The sequence below is a fragment of the Melanaphis sacchari genome, unplaced genomic scaffold (assembly GCF_002803265.2).
Source record: "Melanaphis sacchari strain LSU unplaced genomic scaffold, SCAv2.0 Contig37_pilon_pilon, whole genome shotgun sequence".
NCBI classification, from domain to species: Eukaryota; Metazoa; Arthropoda; class Insecta; order Hemiptera; family Aphididae; genus Melanaphis; species Melanaphis sacchari.
In genome coordinates, this window is record NW_020271239.1 from 291,267 (window position 1) to 313,102 (window position 21,836).

The window sequence follows — 21,836 nt, forward strand, 5'->3', positions numbered from 1 at the left end:
TGATTTCTAACTTTTTATTAAAAAGTTATTAATAATCTTTATTGGAACTATTAGTATATTATGATAATTTATAGTACCTAATTATTGTTATAAACCCTCAATGGAATAAGTTATTGGACGAACATGATCACAAAAAGATTTTCTTTTATATACTTTATATTAAAAAAGTACGATCAAAAAAATAATAGAAAAAACAAATGATAAATTTATTCAGTGATTGTTTACAAGAAAAAATATCTGGAATATAAATAACAAATATTATGTTCAATATACTTATTGGTACTTATTCTAGCTTTCTGCTGATCAAGTTATGCAAAATGTATTTATTATGATCTACAATGTTATTTATGTAAGACTTGATTCTATTTTACAACTGTCAACATTTTATAAAGTTGACATAGATAAAACAGATATAGATGTAGAAAATTGTTCGTTTTGTCCGGTTTACAATACAATTAAGATATAAAACTCACGAAGAAAATGAACATTTCAAATCAATTAGGAAGTTTTGAAGTTCCTGATGTCTTGAAATATGCGGTTTCTACACAAATTTAGACACATTGTATGCGACATATTAGATACCTATACATCATTACCGACATTACCATTTGTATCTTAAGGCTTTCAAATTTAGCAATATTAAGCGTTAAAAACATCATTTCTCAAACCTTAAATCATCGATTTAATAAAGTTAATCATTACATATTATCAAATAAAAAAGGGAAGAAAATATTACTATAAAATATTATTTTTATTCCTGACATTCTTACCTTATATATTTATGTTAATTTCTTTAAAATTAATTGTATAAGTGATAAAAATGTACCTAAAGTATAGGTGCTACTGATATTTCTGTCGATTTATATCTGTAGTCTATTTATTATGTTTTAATTTGTAAGAACATTTTATGTTTGAATGGAGAACATAAATAAAATAAAAGAGTTTTGTAAAGACAATTATTCCATTTTGTTTTACATTTTTCCTTGTGTGTTTGTAAAAAGTAAATAGACATGTTCAAAAGCTCAAGATAAAGTTAAGATAGATTTGGGTGTCTGATTTGATAGAATATCAATATTTTAGTTTCTGCCTTAGTCTTATTACCTTTAAATACAAAAAATATTTTAAAAACTTAGTATTACCTAATCAAAGTTGCAATGATTTTCAAAATAACTTAGTTTTTTTTGTATCTACATTTTTTAAGTTTGCTCCTATTTAGAATAATAATTATACATTGATATAATTTACAATAATGGAATAGATTACAACAAATACATACAAAGATGATAAATAAATTAAAGTATTAGTACACATATTTTAGATGTGTATACTCATACTAATTATTACAATTTAAATAGAACAAGATACTTAGGTGAAGAGGAAATTTATATTTATGACAGTTTTTTTATTAAAGAAAAATGAAGAAATTAAATTAGTATTTTTTAATAATATTATTGTCTAGAATATTTAGCTATACCTATTTAATATAATTATATAAATAAATATGAAATTAACAGCTCTAAAATTAAATAGGTAGGTACATTTTTTATATAATATGTATATTTACCAAGCTAAATGATTTGAGTAAAAACATTTCTTACTGATTTATTACATTTTACAATTTTGAGAGAAATTGTTATAATTATTACCTCAAATATGGTTATTTAATTTTCTCTTCTCTTATGAATAGGAAAAACAACGTTAAAACTTTCATTTACTCAAAGTTTTTAAGTATATACCTTGCTAGTTGCTAGTTGCCACTTTTCTTAAAGTCTAGCAATCATCACTAATCAATAAATTCATAATTCTTAATAACAAAACACTCAAATTAATTTTTAAATACAATAATAGTCCTACTAAACCAGTTTATTTTATAATGAATGAAACTCGATTACATTTAATTTCGCGATGCGACAACAAAATATTGTTTCTTGTTAACTTGAAATTGTTTTTTAATCTACCGATAACAGTAATACAAAGTTAACTTCTATAAGATATTAATTTTGCTTAACAATAATAGTAGTATATAATAACAACACAATATATTTCCGTTATATTTGAATATAATATATATTATAATAAAGCACTAAATAGGATCATTATTTGATTATTATAATAACTATTATTAACCTATTTGTTTAAATTTTGCTGCAGTATAACAAATAATAAATACTTATCTAGAAAAAAAGCAGATCAAAAAAAGTAAAAAAAAAAAATTGTATATATATAAAATAATAAATTAACTATGGTGGTATAATAGTAATAATAAAATAATATCAGCCAATATTTTTATCAAATCAATTACATTAAAATATAAACATTAATTATTATGCATATAAAATTAATATAAATGACTAGCCTAAATAATAATAAATTATATAATTAATCATACCATACACACTGAATGAATTATAAATTAAAAAATATGATGATATGATAAAATAAATATTATATTTAATATTAATTAGTATGTAAATAATTTTGGACCAGAATATTGGAAAATTGTTAAAATACATACAATTTTGTTTGATTAACACCTAGTTTCATACAATCCACTTCGTCCAATATAACGAACCCATTTGACAACATCGTGATCAGAATAATTCAACTTTGGCTCGAAAACTTTTAAATATCTGACTTTGAATCCAGAAGGAGCAAATGGTACCTCAAAATTCATAGAAATTGGTGGTCTAGTCCATTTTTTCTTAGTGTCAGTCTCCAAAAGATCAATTTCAGCTGAGAGTTGTGTTTCTTTCATGCCTGCCATCCTCTTAATTTTCCACACAATCGCGTTATCTGAAGCTTTGTATTTGGCTTTGCCTTTTAGACATAACAATTGAACACCAGCAGTATTTAAGGGAGTAGGAATCTTAACTTCTATTTTTTGTCCTAACAAGGAAGGTTTGAAATTAGACTTCAATACAGCTTTGACTTCCATACGAGTACGACCTACTTCTCTCACCAACGGTATAACCCTGAACGGCAATGATATATCTTTGGTAGTACGGTAACGCATCAACTCAAATTCACCGTCGGGTGGAATGAAGCTAATGGAATGTTCGGTTTCAAATTTTGAAAGCTTTACACACTGGTGAAATTGACAGTCATCGATAACAACAACTGGCTTGCCAGAAGCCGTCCTCGAGCCCGTGTCGTCAAGAATCTTAGAGCCCTTGGACTCCATGATAATCTTATCATTAATGCCAAACTTACATTCAGGCATGCCGCTTAGGTAGGACTTCATGAGTATGCGACCGGCAACATGTGCGGATAACACCTGTCCCTGGGGTGACATAAGTAAGTTTACATACTCCAGCACATCGAGGAACAGCTCATTACGGCGATACTTAATACCCTCGCGCCGCCATCCGATCTGGCCTGTGACCTGTGACGTGATCTGCATCTGCTCCTCTTTACTTTGCGATTTGACGCCCGTCTGTGTGATGAACGTCTTGAGCACTCCGGTGTCACAGTTTTGCGGATAGCCAAAGTCGAGTATCTCGTCGAGCAGCTCGTAGATGAGCACAAAGTTGTTTTTGATGTTTTCCTCGTTGATTTTGCCGAAGTACGATTGCATGACCTGCGTGAACCGTATGAGGAACTCGAAGACCATAGCACCGTTAACATTCTGTTTGGTGACGGCTGCCAGCCAAATGTTGGCCCGGCGGATGTGGAAGAACGACGTGCGAGCAATGTTAGTGACCGGCGAGCGAACTTGCTGGCGGGCGTGTATGACGTTTACGCGGAACGCGTCTACGGCGTTGCGGCCAATATCGTCGCGATACACACGCGATATCAACACCTCGCCTTTGTGGTTGTACATGAACAGACCGCCAATCATGGCGATATCTGTTATTTAATATTAATTATTAATAGAGGTGTCGGTGTTTAAGGGGCGGGCGGCACGAACAACTTTTGAGGGTAGGGACGCCCCAGAGACGAACAGGAAAGGTCCGTTGTCTCACCGGATTCGATGTGATGTGATTTCGGTGTGCAGATGTCCGCGGAAATAGAAACGCGTTGCTGAGAGCGTCGAGACGGGTGGTGTTTCGCTTCGTTTCCTTTTTACTTAGCTCAATAGAACTGTTTGCAAAGACCTATGAATCGATTGAACGCATATTCGTGCGTGCGCGGCGGCTCGACATTTCCGTTATCAGCGCGCTGCGTTATCGCATCCCTCTGCATCCGCATACGTCGTTGACGAACAGCGGTACGTGTCCATGATACCTATGCATTAGCCCGCAGGCCCGGGATACCGATCGGTAACGGTGATGTAACGGTTACAAACCTTTAATACGACGATTGATTACTGCGAATATTATGTTATCAGCTATCACGAATTCACGATGTCATAGATATGGAATAATGTGATTGAGGAAATTTGTGTCTGAAAATTTTAAATTTATCTTACCATCCGACATCCGTCAAATTTCTTTCGTTCCGAATAAATTTATGTATCCTATGATTTTTTTTTTTGGAGTATAAATAATGTACGCTTATTTTTGAGTTAATGGAACGTGTTGCCATCAAGTTAATAATTACAAAACAATATAACTCATATTTTGTATAATAAAAACAGAATATATTATAAAATTTAAAAAAATAATATCTTTATAGTTTTTGTTTTTTATTTAACGAATCGCTTTTGTTTTTAATGATATCAATAACGTTTTTAATATTATTCAAAATATTTTTTAATTATTGCCATAAACAAATATGTTTTTATTATTATTAGTTGTGTAAACAGTTGTGGCTTATGAGGAAAAGTCCTGATGACAATGATTTTGATATCTTGGTTGAATTGTAACTAATGGTAGATTTTTTTCAATTAAATTATTGGAAACATGACATTGTCACATTAACAGAATCTAGTTACAAATATTTATTAATACTCATTTTACAATTCTTAGCATTTCTTAGAAAAATTAAGATAAACATTTTAAACTATTTTTTTAATTAAATTGTATTGGATAATTTTGTTAACAATTTATTCAACAATACCCAAGTTTTTTGTTGTTTATGTTGAAATTAAATATTCAATTAAAATTAAAAATAAATAACTAGGACATGGATATTATGATAAAAAAAAAAAAAATGGTAAAATAGATTGCCGTATTACCTATTATAATGTTAAAAATAGGATTATATTTTTATTTAATGGAACAATATATTTTGAATAAAACATTTAATGATAATTTTACATTTATTATTACCTTTAAATTAAATTATTATTATATTAGAAATATTACATGTCAAATAAATAAATGATCATAACGTAAAAAATTGGTTAACCATGTGCATTAATATAAGCAAAATGATGTAAGTAATACAGTTATTGAAATTATTAAAGTGACATTCCCAAGAGAACAACTCAAGGTGTGCATAGATTGCTACACTATTAACTGCTGCCGTGTGTTAAAGCCTACCACCAGATATTACTTTTATATGAGGAATATTTGATATAATTTTAACTAGTGAATTAGGTAAATTATTTTAAAATCTTTGAAAAATTAAAATAATTTATGTATTTTCTTATCATTTGTAATTTTTTGTACTTACATTTTTAATGCTAAAAACTAAACTTAAATTAATTGAAAAGAAAAATTCTGTTTTGTAAAATATGGTGTGATACACTTTAGAAATTAAATAAATTGCTAACCCAACATCTAAACAATTATTAAATATTAGGTAATTCATTGGTTTAATATTATTGTTATACAGTAAAACCTTGTTTATCTGAACCTCCCTCTATTAAACAAATCCTCTATTATCTGAATGCCAATATTATATTGTGTTAATTGATATGTAACTAACACTGTTATCCGGACGTCAATATTACTATACATGTATGCATGTAAAGTTATAATTTTTGCAAGTTAAAATACCACCTTGAAATTATAAATTTTATAATAATCATAATTTTCTTTAAAATTATAATATCAAAAGCATCTATGGGACAAGAGCCCTAGATAAATATTTTTACCTTTAAATTTGGTAATAAATCAATTGATTATAATATTAAAAACATAGAGTAAAACAGATACTTCTGAACATTAGTTTTTCATGTTATCTATATGTTAATATGATGGATACATGTGTTATGATGTACTTTTAAACAAACAACTGGTATACTCTTAATTTTCCAAAAATTAGTCAATCAAAACTTAATAATTTCAATTTTAAAAATCCAGATGGATTGTAAGAAGATTTTTTTGGTATGGAAAATCAAATACAATTAATTATTTAATTTAGATTAATCAAGCAAAAAAATAATATCTAAAGGTGGTATAAATTTTACAGTATAAGCATTAAAATCTATAGACAATAAAGATATAAATATCTGAAACTAATGCTAGGTTGCAAGGACAATTAATTAAAATATATGTTATTATAAAAAAAATTATTTAATAAAAAAAATTTGTTTTATGCATACCTATGTATTTATAAAGATTTTAACATTTGACCTACGATTTTACTAATTGCCATGCGAATTCTTGGAGTAATTTATTGAAACTTATTATTTAAATTTAAGTAAATTTTTAAGATAAAAAACTCAATAATAAACTAAAATTATTTAATATCTTAGATAACTTACGAAAAAAAATAGCTCTATGACTATACTTATGGAATTTAAGTATTTTCTGTGTAATACATCATAAATTCATGACATTCATAACACATCAAATTGGTACGTTTGTTGCTGATGTAACCTGTAGGTCCATTGATGCTTTCAACTTTTTGTTTATCTTAATTGTGCAGAATCTATTGAAATTTTTCTAAAACTCTTTCTCCGGATGTAAAATGTAAATGTAGGAATGAAACAATGAAAGGCCCCCATTTGATTTATCCATCCATAATAGTAGTGATGCTAATAAATAATAATCGAATTAAATAATAGAATCATTTCAAATGTAATCGTAAACACACGAATGATAAAATAATTACGTGGAAATTATCAAATTATTTTAAATTTTATTTATCGATTTCTTAGTTAGTATTAGTATTTACTTAATAATTTAACGTTATCATAATTTTTCATTTTTATAAATTAATCTATTTCATGTTTATAATTTTTTATAGGTACCTACTTAACTAAAAAATATTATTTTAAAACATTTTATATTTTACAGAAATATTAATTAGAAATACTTCTCTTATTAAATCATAAAACATCATTAATATATTATAGTTATATTATTGATTATAGAATATATTATACATTGACAAATCAATGATAATATTATGTCGGTTGTCGGTATTATTATTTCACATTTGAATAAATTATTCGATTATTCTAATAACTAGATTGAAATGAATTCTATTACCATGGTTTGCAGTGCTCATACCAATCGTACCTACCTATAACAAAATAATTAATGTGTATCGGGAATAATAATTATTATTAGGGCCCGAACTTGATCTAAAAATCTTTAAAAATGACTTATAAACATCAAAAAATGACCTTAAAAATACCAAAAAATAACATAACATTTAAAAAAATACGTTTTTAATAATAAATCATCAAGAAATCATCGTTTTTATTCTTCTGAATTTAAACAATGTAAATATTTTTATACATTGAATATTATGCTTTTTTTTTTTTTTACAGACATAGGGTCATAGGCCCAAATTAAATTAAATTAAAAATGAAGATAAGAAATAATGTCAGTAAAACAAAATAATTATAAAAAATAAATTGGTATTTTTAGACAAATAATTGAAGGATTGGGCCGTACAATACGTTAGTTTTTTTAAATATTTAGTTTTGTCAAAATAATATAAAAGAGAAATGTAAAAACGCTAAAAATGCATCAAAATTAGTAAACAATGACTATATAATCAAAAATTACCGACAAATACAAAAAAAAAAAATGCCAAATAAAAATGGTTCATTCGAATCGCTTATAATATAAGCGAAATTTCTGTAAGGACAAACCTCGTATACACGCATTAGAAAAAAAGATGCAAATGCATCAAGTTCCGGGCCCTAATTAGACTTTTCGTTTTTGATCAAAGGATTCGGATTATAAAGGCAGCGCTACCTGCTGGTGTTGTCTTCAAACATTCTACGCACGCAAAAAGCTGCCAGTGAACGCGGCTGAATTCAATCTCGACGGTAGATTACGCTGATATATATAAATTATGTATATATTAATTTTTTTCACATACTTTCTAATTTTGACAATATAATATATTAGGTATTCTATGTTCATTCAAGGACATGGGCGTGTGCACTCTTAAAGTAGGCAGTGCTCATATTATATTGTTATCGATCATCTATCTATATTATAACTATTGGAATTTTTAAACTTAATATGCTTTTAAGTTTTAAATCTTAATAAACTTATAATAGAAAGTAATACAAGTAGCATACAATAAGGTTAATATTAAAGTCAAAATACAATCAAAAAAAGAGAAAATTGATAATGTTATTAATAAAGGATGATCTCCCAAGTAAAACATTGAACAGTTCATTTATCAATACACAATTACAATTAATTCATTACAATTTTTAATATATAATACAAATCATCATAGGTCTATACGCTAAACTGCATACAGATTTTCAACTATAAAGTGCACACTGTAAATAATTATTCTAATTTTTCAAATCCGCTTTAAAAATATATCTGATGGAAAATTAATTTTGGTAAATTAGATATATTTATTAAAATTAATTCATGAAGAATTTGTCATATGATTGAGCACTTCGGCCCATGAAAAATTTCGCAATAAAATCTAAATTTTTATATTTTGTATTTGTATTTTATGTGTAACAATAATACAATATTTTGAATATTTTGACATAAGTGCCAAAGATAAAGAATAAAAAATATATATAACTGTTATCAAAATTAATACCCTTACAAAACTAAACTATATCTTATATATTATGATATAAGTGTTATAAATATAAGAAAGAAATATAATTTGAATGGAAATTTGCACCAATGTTAATACTTTGTATTTCAAAATATTTGTAATCATCTAATATATAATATATAATTGTAAAAAACTATTTTTTTTTGTTTATTAAACAAAATGTAAGAGACTCTTTTATTTGTAACTGTTGTAGTAAAATTCATTGTATCTAACTATGCAGTTTACTATATATAAATATGAAAATATAATCTGTGCCCCATGAAATGTGGTGCTATAAAGTAACAATATATAATGTCTAATATAAAAACTCTAACGTTAAATAATTTGTAATCGGAAAAATCATTTGTCGATTAATTTTAAACCTAAGTGTCAAGTGGATACATATTAGGCGTTTTTAAACGACAAATAGTTCTAAATTTAATATCTAGAATGAAGCACACTTAGACGTGATTAATTTTTTTCTTATCTTGTTTTGGCGCTCATGTTTCGATCGGTTTAGAGGGTACTCAAGAACTGAACAAATACACCGAACAATATATGTTTTTTTGTAAACTATAATAAGTGTCTTATCTGGTTTGCAGCTTCCTATGGACTATGCTGCAGTAGCAATAATAATACTACACATAATTTTAAATAGTGCGTTTGAAAATTGTTTTAATAAAATTTAAAATAAAAATGTTTAAAAAAATAATATTTAAATTTTTGTAATTTAGCGTTATAGCGGTTATTGCAAAAAAATAAAACGACCTGTCTATGTGTAACTTGTACTTGATTATGTATTATTTGTATGTGACAAAAATTTATTTCGTCAAAACCTCATGTCATTTTTTATTTTTTATTTACATAAATTACAATGACATTTTTTAAAATTTCTTTCGTCTTAAATTTTTTAATAAATTATATATTATAGTTATTAGTACCTAAACAATGTAATATTTATGTTAAAAAAAGTTTAAAAAAAGAATTATTGATTGCAACTTATTGAATTTTAAATAAACGTAGGTATTATAATAAACTCGACAATTTAAAAACGAAAATATCACCTACACACTAACTACATAACTTGTTTAAATGGTATTTTACAAACTTCAGTGTGTAAACACCTAATGATAATTTCAAAAGTTTCTATAGTTAATTGATTTTAAATTATAAAAAAAATAATCAAAATTATTAACGACATTTTTTTTCATATACGTATGATATGTAAATATTTAATGACGAAAAAGTTCTATTTGGAGGTTTCTGTATTTATTTGTAATTCTTGTCATTATTGTATAAAGTATTACCAATTAAGCTTATTGTTCAACGCAAGTAACAGATAGCCTAGATAGAAATGACGTTGAAAAAATTCGTGTAAGTAGCCAATAAGTAATAATTACTTAATGAAACTTTTTGATAAATTATATTTTTTAATTGACTCACAAATGACAATTTTATTGACATGAATCAAAATAATATAAAAAAAATTATCATTGTCTATAAAAATATTTTGATCATTTCTACAAATATTTGATACAAATTGCATAAATATATTTATTCATCTTTGAGTTAAAACTAAAAAAAACATTATTGAATTAATCAATTTTGCATAAATAGTTTCATTTTCTATAATTTTTTTTTAGTTATTCTCGAATATACTTAAATACTTTGAAAAGTACTATGTATTTTTTACTTTTGATCAAGTACATAAGCATCTATGAGATACAAATTACTATTAGAAACTTGAAGTCGACAATTTAACTGTTTTATTGATCTTGACGTCAGATGAAGAAAAAGCCTCATAATATTACGCAATAGCGACTTATTTAAATGTATATTTATTTCGGAATCAAGCTGGATGCTCATCGTGCACATGTGTGTCGTGTTCAGTAGGTATATTTGAGAACACGTTATCTACAAGTTGAATACGTCGACACTAATTTGGGCTAATACCAAAATTCTATCCATTCTAATACTTAATGTGCTCATGTATTATGGATATATTAATATAACCGAAACTTGAAGTATATTTCGTTCCAGTAATCTAAAACATTGGATAATAACTACCTAAACTAGTGTAAAATAGGCTTATGTAAACTTCGTTGCAAGTATCTTCGTACAAGTAGCCACAATCCATAACAGCCATCTAAATAAGTATTATGAAGTATTAGTAGATATATAGGTAGGCACAAAGAAAAATAATATACGCTCATTTGTAGTCAACTAAATTTATTGCACTAAAATTTAAATAATATAATAATAATTTTTGAAAAAAAAATAATTGTAAACTACATTTAAATATGTTGCGAAGAACAATTAATATTATTATTATTACTCGTATATAGAGTGTATATATTATTTGTATTACTATAACATATAAAAAAATTATATATATATATATATATATGATTAAAGTATAACAAAAATTAAATTAAAATTTTACTAATAAATGTAATAAAAATAAGACTTAATATATTTTAAAACACAACATAAATAATGTTATGATGACTGTATTATATAATATGTATTGTGATCCGATAAAATTTTACGTTATTATTAATAATTGTTATTACAACTTAATAGTGACTTACGACATGATTACAATTATTATTTTTGTGTTTTACGATAAATAGGTAATAAGCAATAGCATCATATTAAAATGATATCAAATTGTAATAATATTATTTGTTGTTTTATGATGGATAAATAAACTTTGTTATTATTGTTATTATTACTATCAGTAGCGTGCTCATCCTATTGGGAAGGGGGCGGTCGTCTTATTAATTTTATCGATTTTATCTCATAATTTATTGTTAAAATAAAACAATCGTGTTTTCAGTATTTTTTTCTGTGATTTTTAATTTTTTATTAAAGTTAAATTGGTAATAAATAAATATCCCTTTTGACACACGATTAATAATGAAATATTATTATGATTAACTAGCATCTGCAGGTATACGCAAGAATAAATATGTTTTTTTTTGTTACAATGTGGTCTGAGAATAGTCAAAAATATATATCCTTTTTCTACCCTTTTCAAAAAATCTGAGCACACCACTGAGTGATCAAATTATAGTTAATTATACTGTAACGCATGTCGTATGGTCACGCGAGATTTATTAAAATATGACAGTACATGACGATAAACGTACGTAAGTATCTTATTCGCGATTCATCGGATGGTTAAACAATAAACGGTCGCGTTGAAACGGTAAGAAAAGAAAAACCCACCTAGCGTATTATACTAATATTATATTATATTATTATACATAACAGAGTTATCACAACAGCAATAATTGGTAAGATACAAATCATAAAGAATCAATAAAAAATATGTTATAATATTGTGCGTAGTAAAATAAAAAGCGCGTTCTCGTACAACGCGTCGAACTAAACAATAATAATATAGTAACACCAACAACAACAATAATGGCATGTAATATGAATACGAATAAAATATAATATAATATAGTGTTATTATTCTTATTGTTGGTCATCAGCTTATTAATGTTAATCGATATTATTGTAATTTGTAGGTAATAATTTGTCATCGTAGCAAAAATAATAAGTAATAATTATAACGAAATATCGACAACAAGACGTTGTCAAATTTTTACATTATTATATTATAATATTATAATATCAAGTGTGTCTATACAATATGCTACATAGTGACGTAGTGATCATAGTTAAAAAAATAATAGTATACATAATATTATCACTTCGCATGTTGATGTATATATTCGAAACACGCGACTTTTGAATAAAGGACACGGAAATAAGCGTCAAAATATTACAATACAATACGAGATGAATTATTATTGGTGTGTTATATTTTGTTAATTTCGTTAACAGGCGGTTATTGTTATGATAAATATTTATAATTGCAGTAAACGACTCACTCGCTCGCTCGCGGTTAGGAATTTCAAAATCGAATGATGTAGTTCGACATTGGTCAACGCTAATCAGCCTAAACCGCCTACGGAAAAGAAATGATTGTGTCCGGGTAACAGATAGTGTATCGAGAGTTTTGAAGGGGGAGCGGAAGTACCTATATATTTGAATGCTTGACGCTCGCAGATGGGTATTTATTTAACATTATAATATTATCATAATAAAATTATTGTTTTTTTAATCGGTTTCTGTAGTGAGCGAGATTCATATTGCAAACGTATTTGAGAAACATATACAATTAATTACTTATGTCATAATCATCATAATCATTCATCATAAAACAATAATCAGAACGATCCGAAGTATTTTTTTGAAAATCTAATGTAGTTTGTTGCCCATTTATCCGTGTACCCGCGTATTATTATACAATAAAATTTATATTTAGCTGTTTGAATGATTTATATTATATTTGATGAACATTGAGCGTAGTTTTTTATAAATAAAGATTCAACATATTTTTTTTTTCACACAACACTGTAGTAGGTATAACGATCGGTAGCTTAAAATAATTGTATAGTTTTAATGTTAACGTCATTATTTTATTATGTAGTAGTCCGAAGTACAAAATTATTACGATGTCAACGATAATAATACTAATAATAATAATAACGTAAATGCTAGTGAGTTTTATTTTTTGAAAAAAGTAATTATGATAATAATAATAATTTAAAGTTCTAATAGAGTTAACAACAAAATGTAACGTTAGAACGATAATATAATATAATATGTTGTATATATTATACAATTAAACATAATAATATAATAAAAGCAGGTGTTTTTTGTTGTATTTATCAATATCATACCTATTTAAAATTAAATTGAATTAAATAAAAAAAAATCTTATTCATAAATATCATTATCCAAAAATCGAAAGTACTTTATTATATAACGTGTGTGTCTGTACTAATTTTTAGACGTTGAAATGTTTTGTAATAATATTATATTATTTTATCATTTCTCGAATAAATATTTTACAACGGTACAACGGTATACGAGTATATTATATTTTTCATTAATATTAATTGAGTTTTTGTTTTCAACGTATATTGAAGTATAAAGTGTTCAAACTTCATATGTACATATTAAATAATGCCGGATTCCGTTTTACTCGAAAAATGTATACGTATCGACAATGATTATTATTTAGAATGATTGAAAGCAAAAATTCTACGGAAAAGATATGGCGCGTTGTAAAGGCATAAAATAAGTATTTTTCGATTTATAATAAAATACACTTACTAATAAATGTGTGTGTGTGTGTGTATATATTTAGCCTAATGTCTTTTTTTTTTTTAATAATATTGTTAATATTTGTATAATTCTACACATTTTTATATATTTTTTTAAATTTCATTAAACAACGTCAAAGTCATCATGATGAGCAAAAATATTTGATTTATTTGATTTAAAGTAAATTAAGTTCGCGTATTTTTGTATGCTAATAATTAATATACTATAATTTATAATATATATAATATACATATACGCGCCTACAAATTATACAATTTATAAGTACACTTACGTAATATCATAATATATACCTATGGTATATTGTCTCTTTTTATGATTTAATATATTTGTATATAGACGAATTGATTAGGTGACGGGTACTGGTTATAGAGTTTATATTTGATTGATATATATATAAATATAAGAGATATGTGTAGAATTATTCTCGTTAATAAAAAAAAATAAAAATAAAATAATGATATTTAAAAATTAGAAGAGTAATAATAATAATCATGATAATATAATATGAAAGTAAAACGAGAAATTCTTAGAGTCTGTTGGATTCGGTCATTCCGTTGACCAGACAGTCCTGGTTGTCCATTCTAGCATCCTGGCTAATTCCTGCTCCGCTGTTCAAGGCCATTTTTTTCATCTGTCGCACCACCGTTGTCGCATGGTATGCTTGCTGCAATCAGTTAACATATAATGAACGGATTAGACACGGTTATCGATTGTAATGACTAATGAGCAATAATTAATTAAACATTGGATTTTAATACAATTCAATTTTAAAAATATCCAATAATTTTTAATATAACCTAGAAAAGAGACAAATTAGCTCGATTTTTTTTTATGATTGAATTTAATTTGTATTTTTTGGTTTTGGTCTAGAGTATATTAGATTTGAAACAGTAAAAATACGCTGCTCCAAATCACATTTAATATACACACTAATTATGGTTTACCACTCATACAACGAAAATATAAGTTCACACCTTTTCAAAAAGCTGCCATATAATTTCCTCAAAAAATACCAATCTCTTTTAAGACGTATTGGCTATACAATATTTCTATAACACGTTGTTACGTCGTAAGTTTGGGCTACAAATTTTCTATGTTTAAAATGTTTATATAACATGAAAAATAAAATCTATTACTAAAAATAATAATACTGTTATTCAATAACAGAAAAATGGTAAACAATTATCCAGCAAATCATTACCGAATTGGATATAGATCACTATATCTTTAAGAGTGTTATTGTACGAGCATAATAATACCAGTATATTTTATAGTTGATTTTATTAAACAAAAAATGAAATACTAAAGTGAATAAAAATGTTATAGGTACTACATAGTATAATAATATGCACCTACCTATATAAAAAACACAAACATTGCAATGATTGATAAGGTAGACTTAAAACTAAATTACAATGTAAATTTGTAATTATAACATATAAATAATATGATATTTGTTTGTTTCTAAACAAGGCATAAATAAAACATGTGAAACTATGCACTATATATTATTATTGTATAAACTAGGTACACTATAGGAAGTATTACTAAACAATAATATTTACTAATTACTGCATTCATCGCAAAACGACCTAATTAATCAGATAATAAGTGCATGCAAGAATATGATTAAAAGCTAATTTTTGTCGCGTATTTACGGGGAAAATTATTTTTGGAAAAGTCGTCGGTTAAAATAATAATAATAATCTTGTAATATTCATGTATAACCCACTCAATTGATTGTTGTAAGTTAAAAACGTATTAAGAAATATTGTGTTATACGCGAGTGTTCGTCTCATAGTTCAGAAGTAACAACTTGTATTGAATATTATAATATAAAATACTAAATCATATTTTAAAAGTTAATGTATTAATTTATATTTTATTCTTACTAAGCAAGGAAATTACTGGATGAGAATATTAATGTTACTTATAAATATTTAATCAAAATCAGATATTATTCTCATAAATATTTTAGTCAATTTTAAATATTTATTATAACATATTTTACTATGGTCTTTTATATTGTAGTAATAAATTACTTATTAGATTAAGTTTTTGATTTTAGTTGCCTGTGACAGTTAGTTATAGTTTGAAATATTGCATGGTAATGAATTAATAATTTGGCGAGTGATCGTTAAAAAAAAAAAAAAAAATTTAATAAATTGTGAATTATAATTATTAAATATAACATACAAAATAATTATAAATAAAATAAATACATTGAATAATATTACAAAAGGACACGTTTAAAATACCGTTCAAAAGAATCCAATTTAAAATCGTATGCACGAATATGAATACACGTTTTGTATGGTTTTTAAAATGTAATATTATTCTATAACATCTCTAATGTCGGTTATTTCCTCGCCAGAACAAGGACGGTTCATAATATTAATATGTTTAAACGATTTTTGTTATTGTTAATCAATAATCAACGAGTTAGGTTAGGATTGCGTTATATTGCAGTAGCGTACCTGTCCGGAGGGTGACTCAAGGGAGTGGCTCAGCAGCTGATATAGAAATTTAAACGAATAAATAGCATCATTTGATATATCGTTTCTCAAGTATCAAGATTTATACTTATCCTTGACCATACTCGTATATAAATAGTTTTTCATAAGCAGCACGTCAGATAAAAGATTTATTACATAATCTGAGAAATATTGTACTAGAAAATTGTAATTTTTGCCATTTTTTTTCTTATAACAATTGCAATTTATACCTCTTTAAAATAATTAAAAAAAATATTTTTTTGAGTTTATTAATATGTGTTTTAAATCATTCATTAATCAAGTAAATTATAAAAAAATACATAAATAGTAAAATAAAATAAAAACGTAGCACGTTACTCGATATTTTCCACTTTAAAGGAAATTTATAAAATATAAATTTGTTTTTTAACGTTATTTGAAAAATATCGAGTAGCGCATTATGTTATGAGTTAATTTTGTTACTTAATTACAAATAATAAAAAAAAAAGTCAAATAAATGTAAATTTTATTATTATTGTCGTCAATGTTGAACGTTAACGATGTCGAAAATGTTTTTAAAATATAAATTGAGTTAAGCCAAAAATGTAATATATCGTTGTTTATTATGAAGTATAACTATATTAACTGTTTAGTAATAATATGTAAAGTAATATAAGAAGTAGTGATAATTAGTGATAACCAAAATTGTGGTTAGAGTCAGTAAATCAAAATATCTGTACCCAGTCCAAAAACATACAGGTACACATAATATTAAATTTAATAATAAAATATATAAAAGTCAGGAATGTCATAATTTATTGTTAAATTTATTATAAATTAAAGAGATTGATAAGTTTATCAGATAAATTTTAATATTTGAAATCGTAAGAGTGGTGCAAAATTCGTCAACTGTCGTGACGAAAATCACAAGTACAAAATAACATCTCCCAAAAAAAAATTATGTCAGATTAGTAGGTAGGTATATTAATTTTTAGTAAAAAAGAAAAGTATTCAAATAAGTAATCTAAATAAATGAAGTATCCAATACGAACAATGCATAGAATAAATATTAATTATTATTTATAATAGTATACAATTAAGTAATAAGTACATAATATTAGATTTTTGTTTTATATGTAAAGGTCGAAATATAGCTAAAACTGTATACGAGCTGCATGTGTAGTTAAATTTAATTAGTGTATCTCTGTGCGACTTACGGCACCGATTATAGGTAAGCATAATAAAAAATTTATATTTTATATTCAATTAACTACTACCTATGTACGAGTACATAATACTGTAAATAGCATCGACGTGTATGAACATACATATATAGCAAGTGTTATAAGCATATATGAATTAAATTCGACGAGAGTTTGCTTATACATAATATATTATTATACAGAGTGGGTCATCGTGGTAAATCAATATATATTACATTTAAATTTAAATATTAGGTACAATTGGTTTAAAAAATAAAACATTTTGATGGCCAAGCAAGGACCAAGATAAAAAAAGTTTTAAAATAATTTTTTCTTCGTAGAACACGATTTAATGCAATATTCTAAATTAAGATCTCTATACTAAAAATAAATTCTAAACACAGAATATAATACGGTATACGTGATTGATTATAATATGTTGCAGACTTGTAACAACGTCAAAGATTATACATAATTTATGGTTAATATGTGTTGTAGGATTTACATAGTGTACTACACTGTTTATACTAATTTATGTAAGTAATTATAATACTATAACACATCATCTACAATCATCAATTCATGTTGATGGAAAACTAGCGAGTATTTAAAATTTAAAGTTGCCATTAAATATTATTTAAGTAAACAGCTTTAAGCTAGAAACTTGAAATAGAGGGGGCTAAATTATAATTTTAGTATATAATAAATACAATTTGATAAATTTGATTAATAATTTTATTTATAATTATTATGCTTAATTTACAAATTTTAAGATATTTGAAATATTTATAAATAAATGAATATAAAATATACAAAATTTCAAAAGAGTAGGAGGTCATAGGACTTCCCTTTATTTAGGTGTTAGAACAGCGGTTCCCAACTTTTTTAGTTTCGCGGACCATTAATTTTGTAAAAAAATATTTGAGGCCCATCCATAGCATACCTATATACGTTTTCATAAAATTATAATATATAACATAACATGTCATACATTATATATATTATATATATAGTTATTAGGAATAAAAAATTAAAAAAAATAATTGTTTATTAAAAAAAAAACAAACTTAATTCAACTTTATCACAAGATAAACAATTTAATGTGATTTTTGACATTGCTTATTCTTCACGAGAAAGTCAATATCTGGATTAAAACTTGTTACTTGTACACTTATTGTATACTATAGTTAAAATTTATTGAATGTTATTATGATCAGAAATATAATAATATATATATATAATGTTTAATATTATACCTATGGCTCGCGGCCCAGTACCATGCACACACGTGTGCCGCGGCCCATGGGTTGGGAACCGCTGTGTTAGAGTATACAGATTTTCACAGCCAGGGTCCGTTTTTGTTTTAGATACAAGCCATCAATTTTGATTTTCATCATGATATAAGAAACAAATTAAAATCATGGAGTTTAACTATGAAATCAAATTAAAAATATATTTTTTCAAGCAAAACTGTTAAATTTTAATAAATATTTATTAAAACATTTATATTTAAACATATGTATAAACCTCTAAAATCATGAGTAATATGTATAGGTATAATTATTATTATCTATATTATATTACATCTGTCATTTATAAAATATGTTTATTATATTTTTTTTAATTTAAAACAATGTTGTAAATAACGTAAGCTAATTGATAACTACAAGCTATTTATTTTTTATTTTATTTATATGATTAATATACAGTTTTTTTTCAAAAGTTAAATTATTGTTAAAATATACTATTGTAATTTGTATAATATAATTTATTTGATAAATATATTTTATTGTATGTCCAGCAACAAAATACCACGATTTAAAAATATAATTTTTCAAAGTTTGACGTAACAGTGTATTATATTTAATTGGTGAGTCTTAATTAATTAATTTACTTTTAATAGTGTGAAAGTTTAGATTTGAAAACAACATACACGTTAAACACCTAAATAGCCAGCTGTAGAATGCGCTGATGCAACGAATAAAAACATTATTATTATTAATATTAAAAAATATCAAAAATAAAAAGTCACTGTTTTTGTTTAAACAGAAACTTTTAAACTATAACTTGGTTTTGTTTTTGGATTTTAGGATCTAAAACTTACGTCTTATAGGAATACATAATCTCGATACTTTTGAATTTATTTTTATTCGTCTCAGTTTTGACACAGTTTTCCGTTTAAATTGGAAGAATTTAAACTCATCAGAGATCTGTCTTCTCTAATTTGAAATGAAAAATCACATTTCAATATTTAGTTATTTTATTTCGTATAACAATTCACTGAATACTAATGGAATTCGTAAAATTTAAATTATATACATAAACCTAATAAACTTTAACTATAGTCCCAACATTAATTGTGCGTAGTTCAAAGTGCTTTGGTTATAATTGATATTTGAGGATATAATTAAGACATTTGATAACTACATAAAGACATTGGCGGTTACGTTTGACATTTTTAAATTAAAATTTACGGCGTATAGTTTGAGACTATGTCGTTAGTTGTTATGGAACAATTATTCGGATGAGAAATTTTTTTACTCTAATTCTTTGTAAGATAATAATAAAATTATATTTATAAACATAGTAATATAGGACCATTTTTCATAGTATAATATACCATAAGTAGTGCTATATTAAAAAGAAATGGAATTTCGAGGTATTTTTATTTTATTTTTGAAGCATACAAACGTAACACACTAAATGCAAAAATTAAACGATACTGACGTATTGTATACAATTTTGTTGTAACTCGTTATTATTTTTGGATTTATTAAAAATATTTTTACGGTTAACTTTTACTCGACTTTTTATTTAAATAATGTATTTGACATTTTTTTCATTTTTTATTTTTTAGCTTTAGATGATATATAGACCTCAAACTATTTGGCTGTTTTATCGTGAGAATTCCCGTACATTCTTACCCATTTATTGATTTTTAAGAAACGCTAAAATAAAAATTAAATTGTTTTTGGATAATTCATTAGCTATTCAGATAAATAAATAAACAAATAATTCCGCGTGAAATAATTGTGTATCTCTTGTACAGTAATACTTTCATAAAACCATATCTCAAAATCTTTAATTTTAAAGACATTGACAATGAAATCGCAATGTTATAATAAAATAAAATAATCTAATTTCATTAGATCAAAAATAAAAAAGTTGATATGCTGTTGAAATTACGATGAAAGCATTTTTGATGCGATATCGTTAGATGAAAAAAAATTTACTAGGCTAACAATAGTAACAGACACGCATACTCTATTGGCACTGCACAGATGACGTCGCTATATTATTATGTCGACCACAATACGTTGAAAGTGCGTGTTTTCAATTTCGCTTCCTAAGTTTTGACAGCTGTGATACAATTATTCATTTATTAAACGAACCCGGTAGTAAATTTGATTTCAATAATAAGCGTGCGTATACGTAGTAATTTGATAAAGATTGGAGTCTGTGTGTTGGTCTAGCGGAATTCGACTGCCATGTCGAGTTAATCGGATTTGTTGTGTATAGTTACACATAAGAGCCCCACGTGACCTAGTGTGTCAATTTATACACAAATTATGCGCTATGTTTTAAACATTTGACAGCATTCGATAATTTTACAAGTAAATTTTTGTATTTATGCAAAAACAATAAAAATGTACACCGTTGAAGGAACTATCAATAAGTAGTAAGTATTAATAAGTTATAGCGTACAATTTTATGAAGAAAAAATAATATTTTCGTTATTATTATTTTTTTTCATGTGACAACATACATTTTTTTATTTCACAATTTGGAGTACGATACTTTTCTAAACGTCAAAGTATTTATTAATGATAACTGAATATTAATACGCGTTTAAATATTTTGAATTTCAGATAAGATCAGTAATTTTTTTATTGATGTTTTTAAATCTTCATACTTATTTATAATGTAACTATAATAAGTTAACTATTATATGTAATATAACTGTAAACTAATAAATGTATATCTTAGAATCTTATACATACTCAGTTTGATATGAATTATCGACTAGTAAAAAATATATATTTAGTTGAAAATAATACAATTGATAGTTTTAGAAGTATTTTAAATATTTATTTTT

At 25.3% G+C, this 21,836-nt stretch overlaps 1 protein-coding gene and 1 pseudogene across 2 annotated transcripts in view; both read right to left on the reverse strand.

Moving 5' to 3' along the window:
• Nucleotides 1-2,455: 2,455 nt before the first annotated feature.
• On the reverse strand, nucleotides 2,456-4,168 carry LOC112597116 (annotated as a pseudogene).
• Nucleotides 4,169-14,324: 10,156 nt separating this feature from the next.
• Nucleotides 14,325-21,836, reverse strand: part of LOC112597127 (calcium/calmodulin-dependent protein kinase type 1) — a 317,179-nt gene continuing 309,667 nt past the window's right edge. For both annotated transcript variants that reach the window (XM_025343056.1, XM_025343055.1), the window contains one exon: nucleotides 14,325-14,728. In XM_025343056.1, coding sequence (XP_025198841.1) covers nucleotides 14,591-14,728 — 138 coding nt within the window. In that variant the 3' untranslated portion in view covers nucleotides 14,325-14,590. The remainder of the gene's footprint in view (nucleotides 14,729-21,836) is intronic.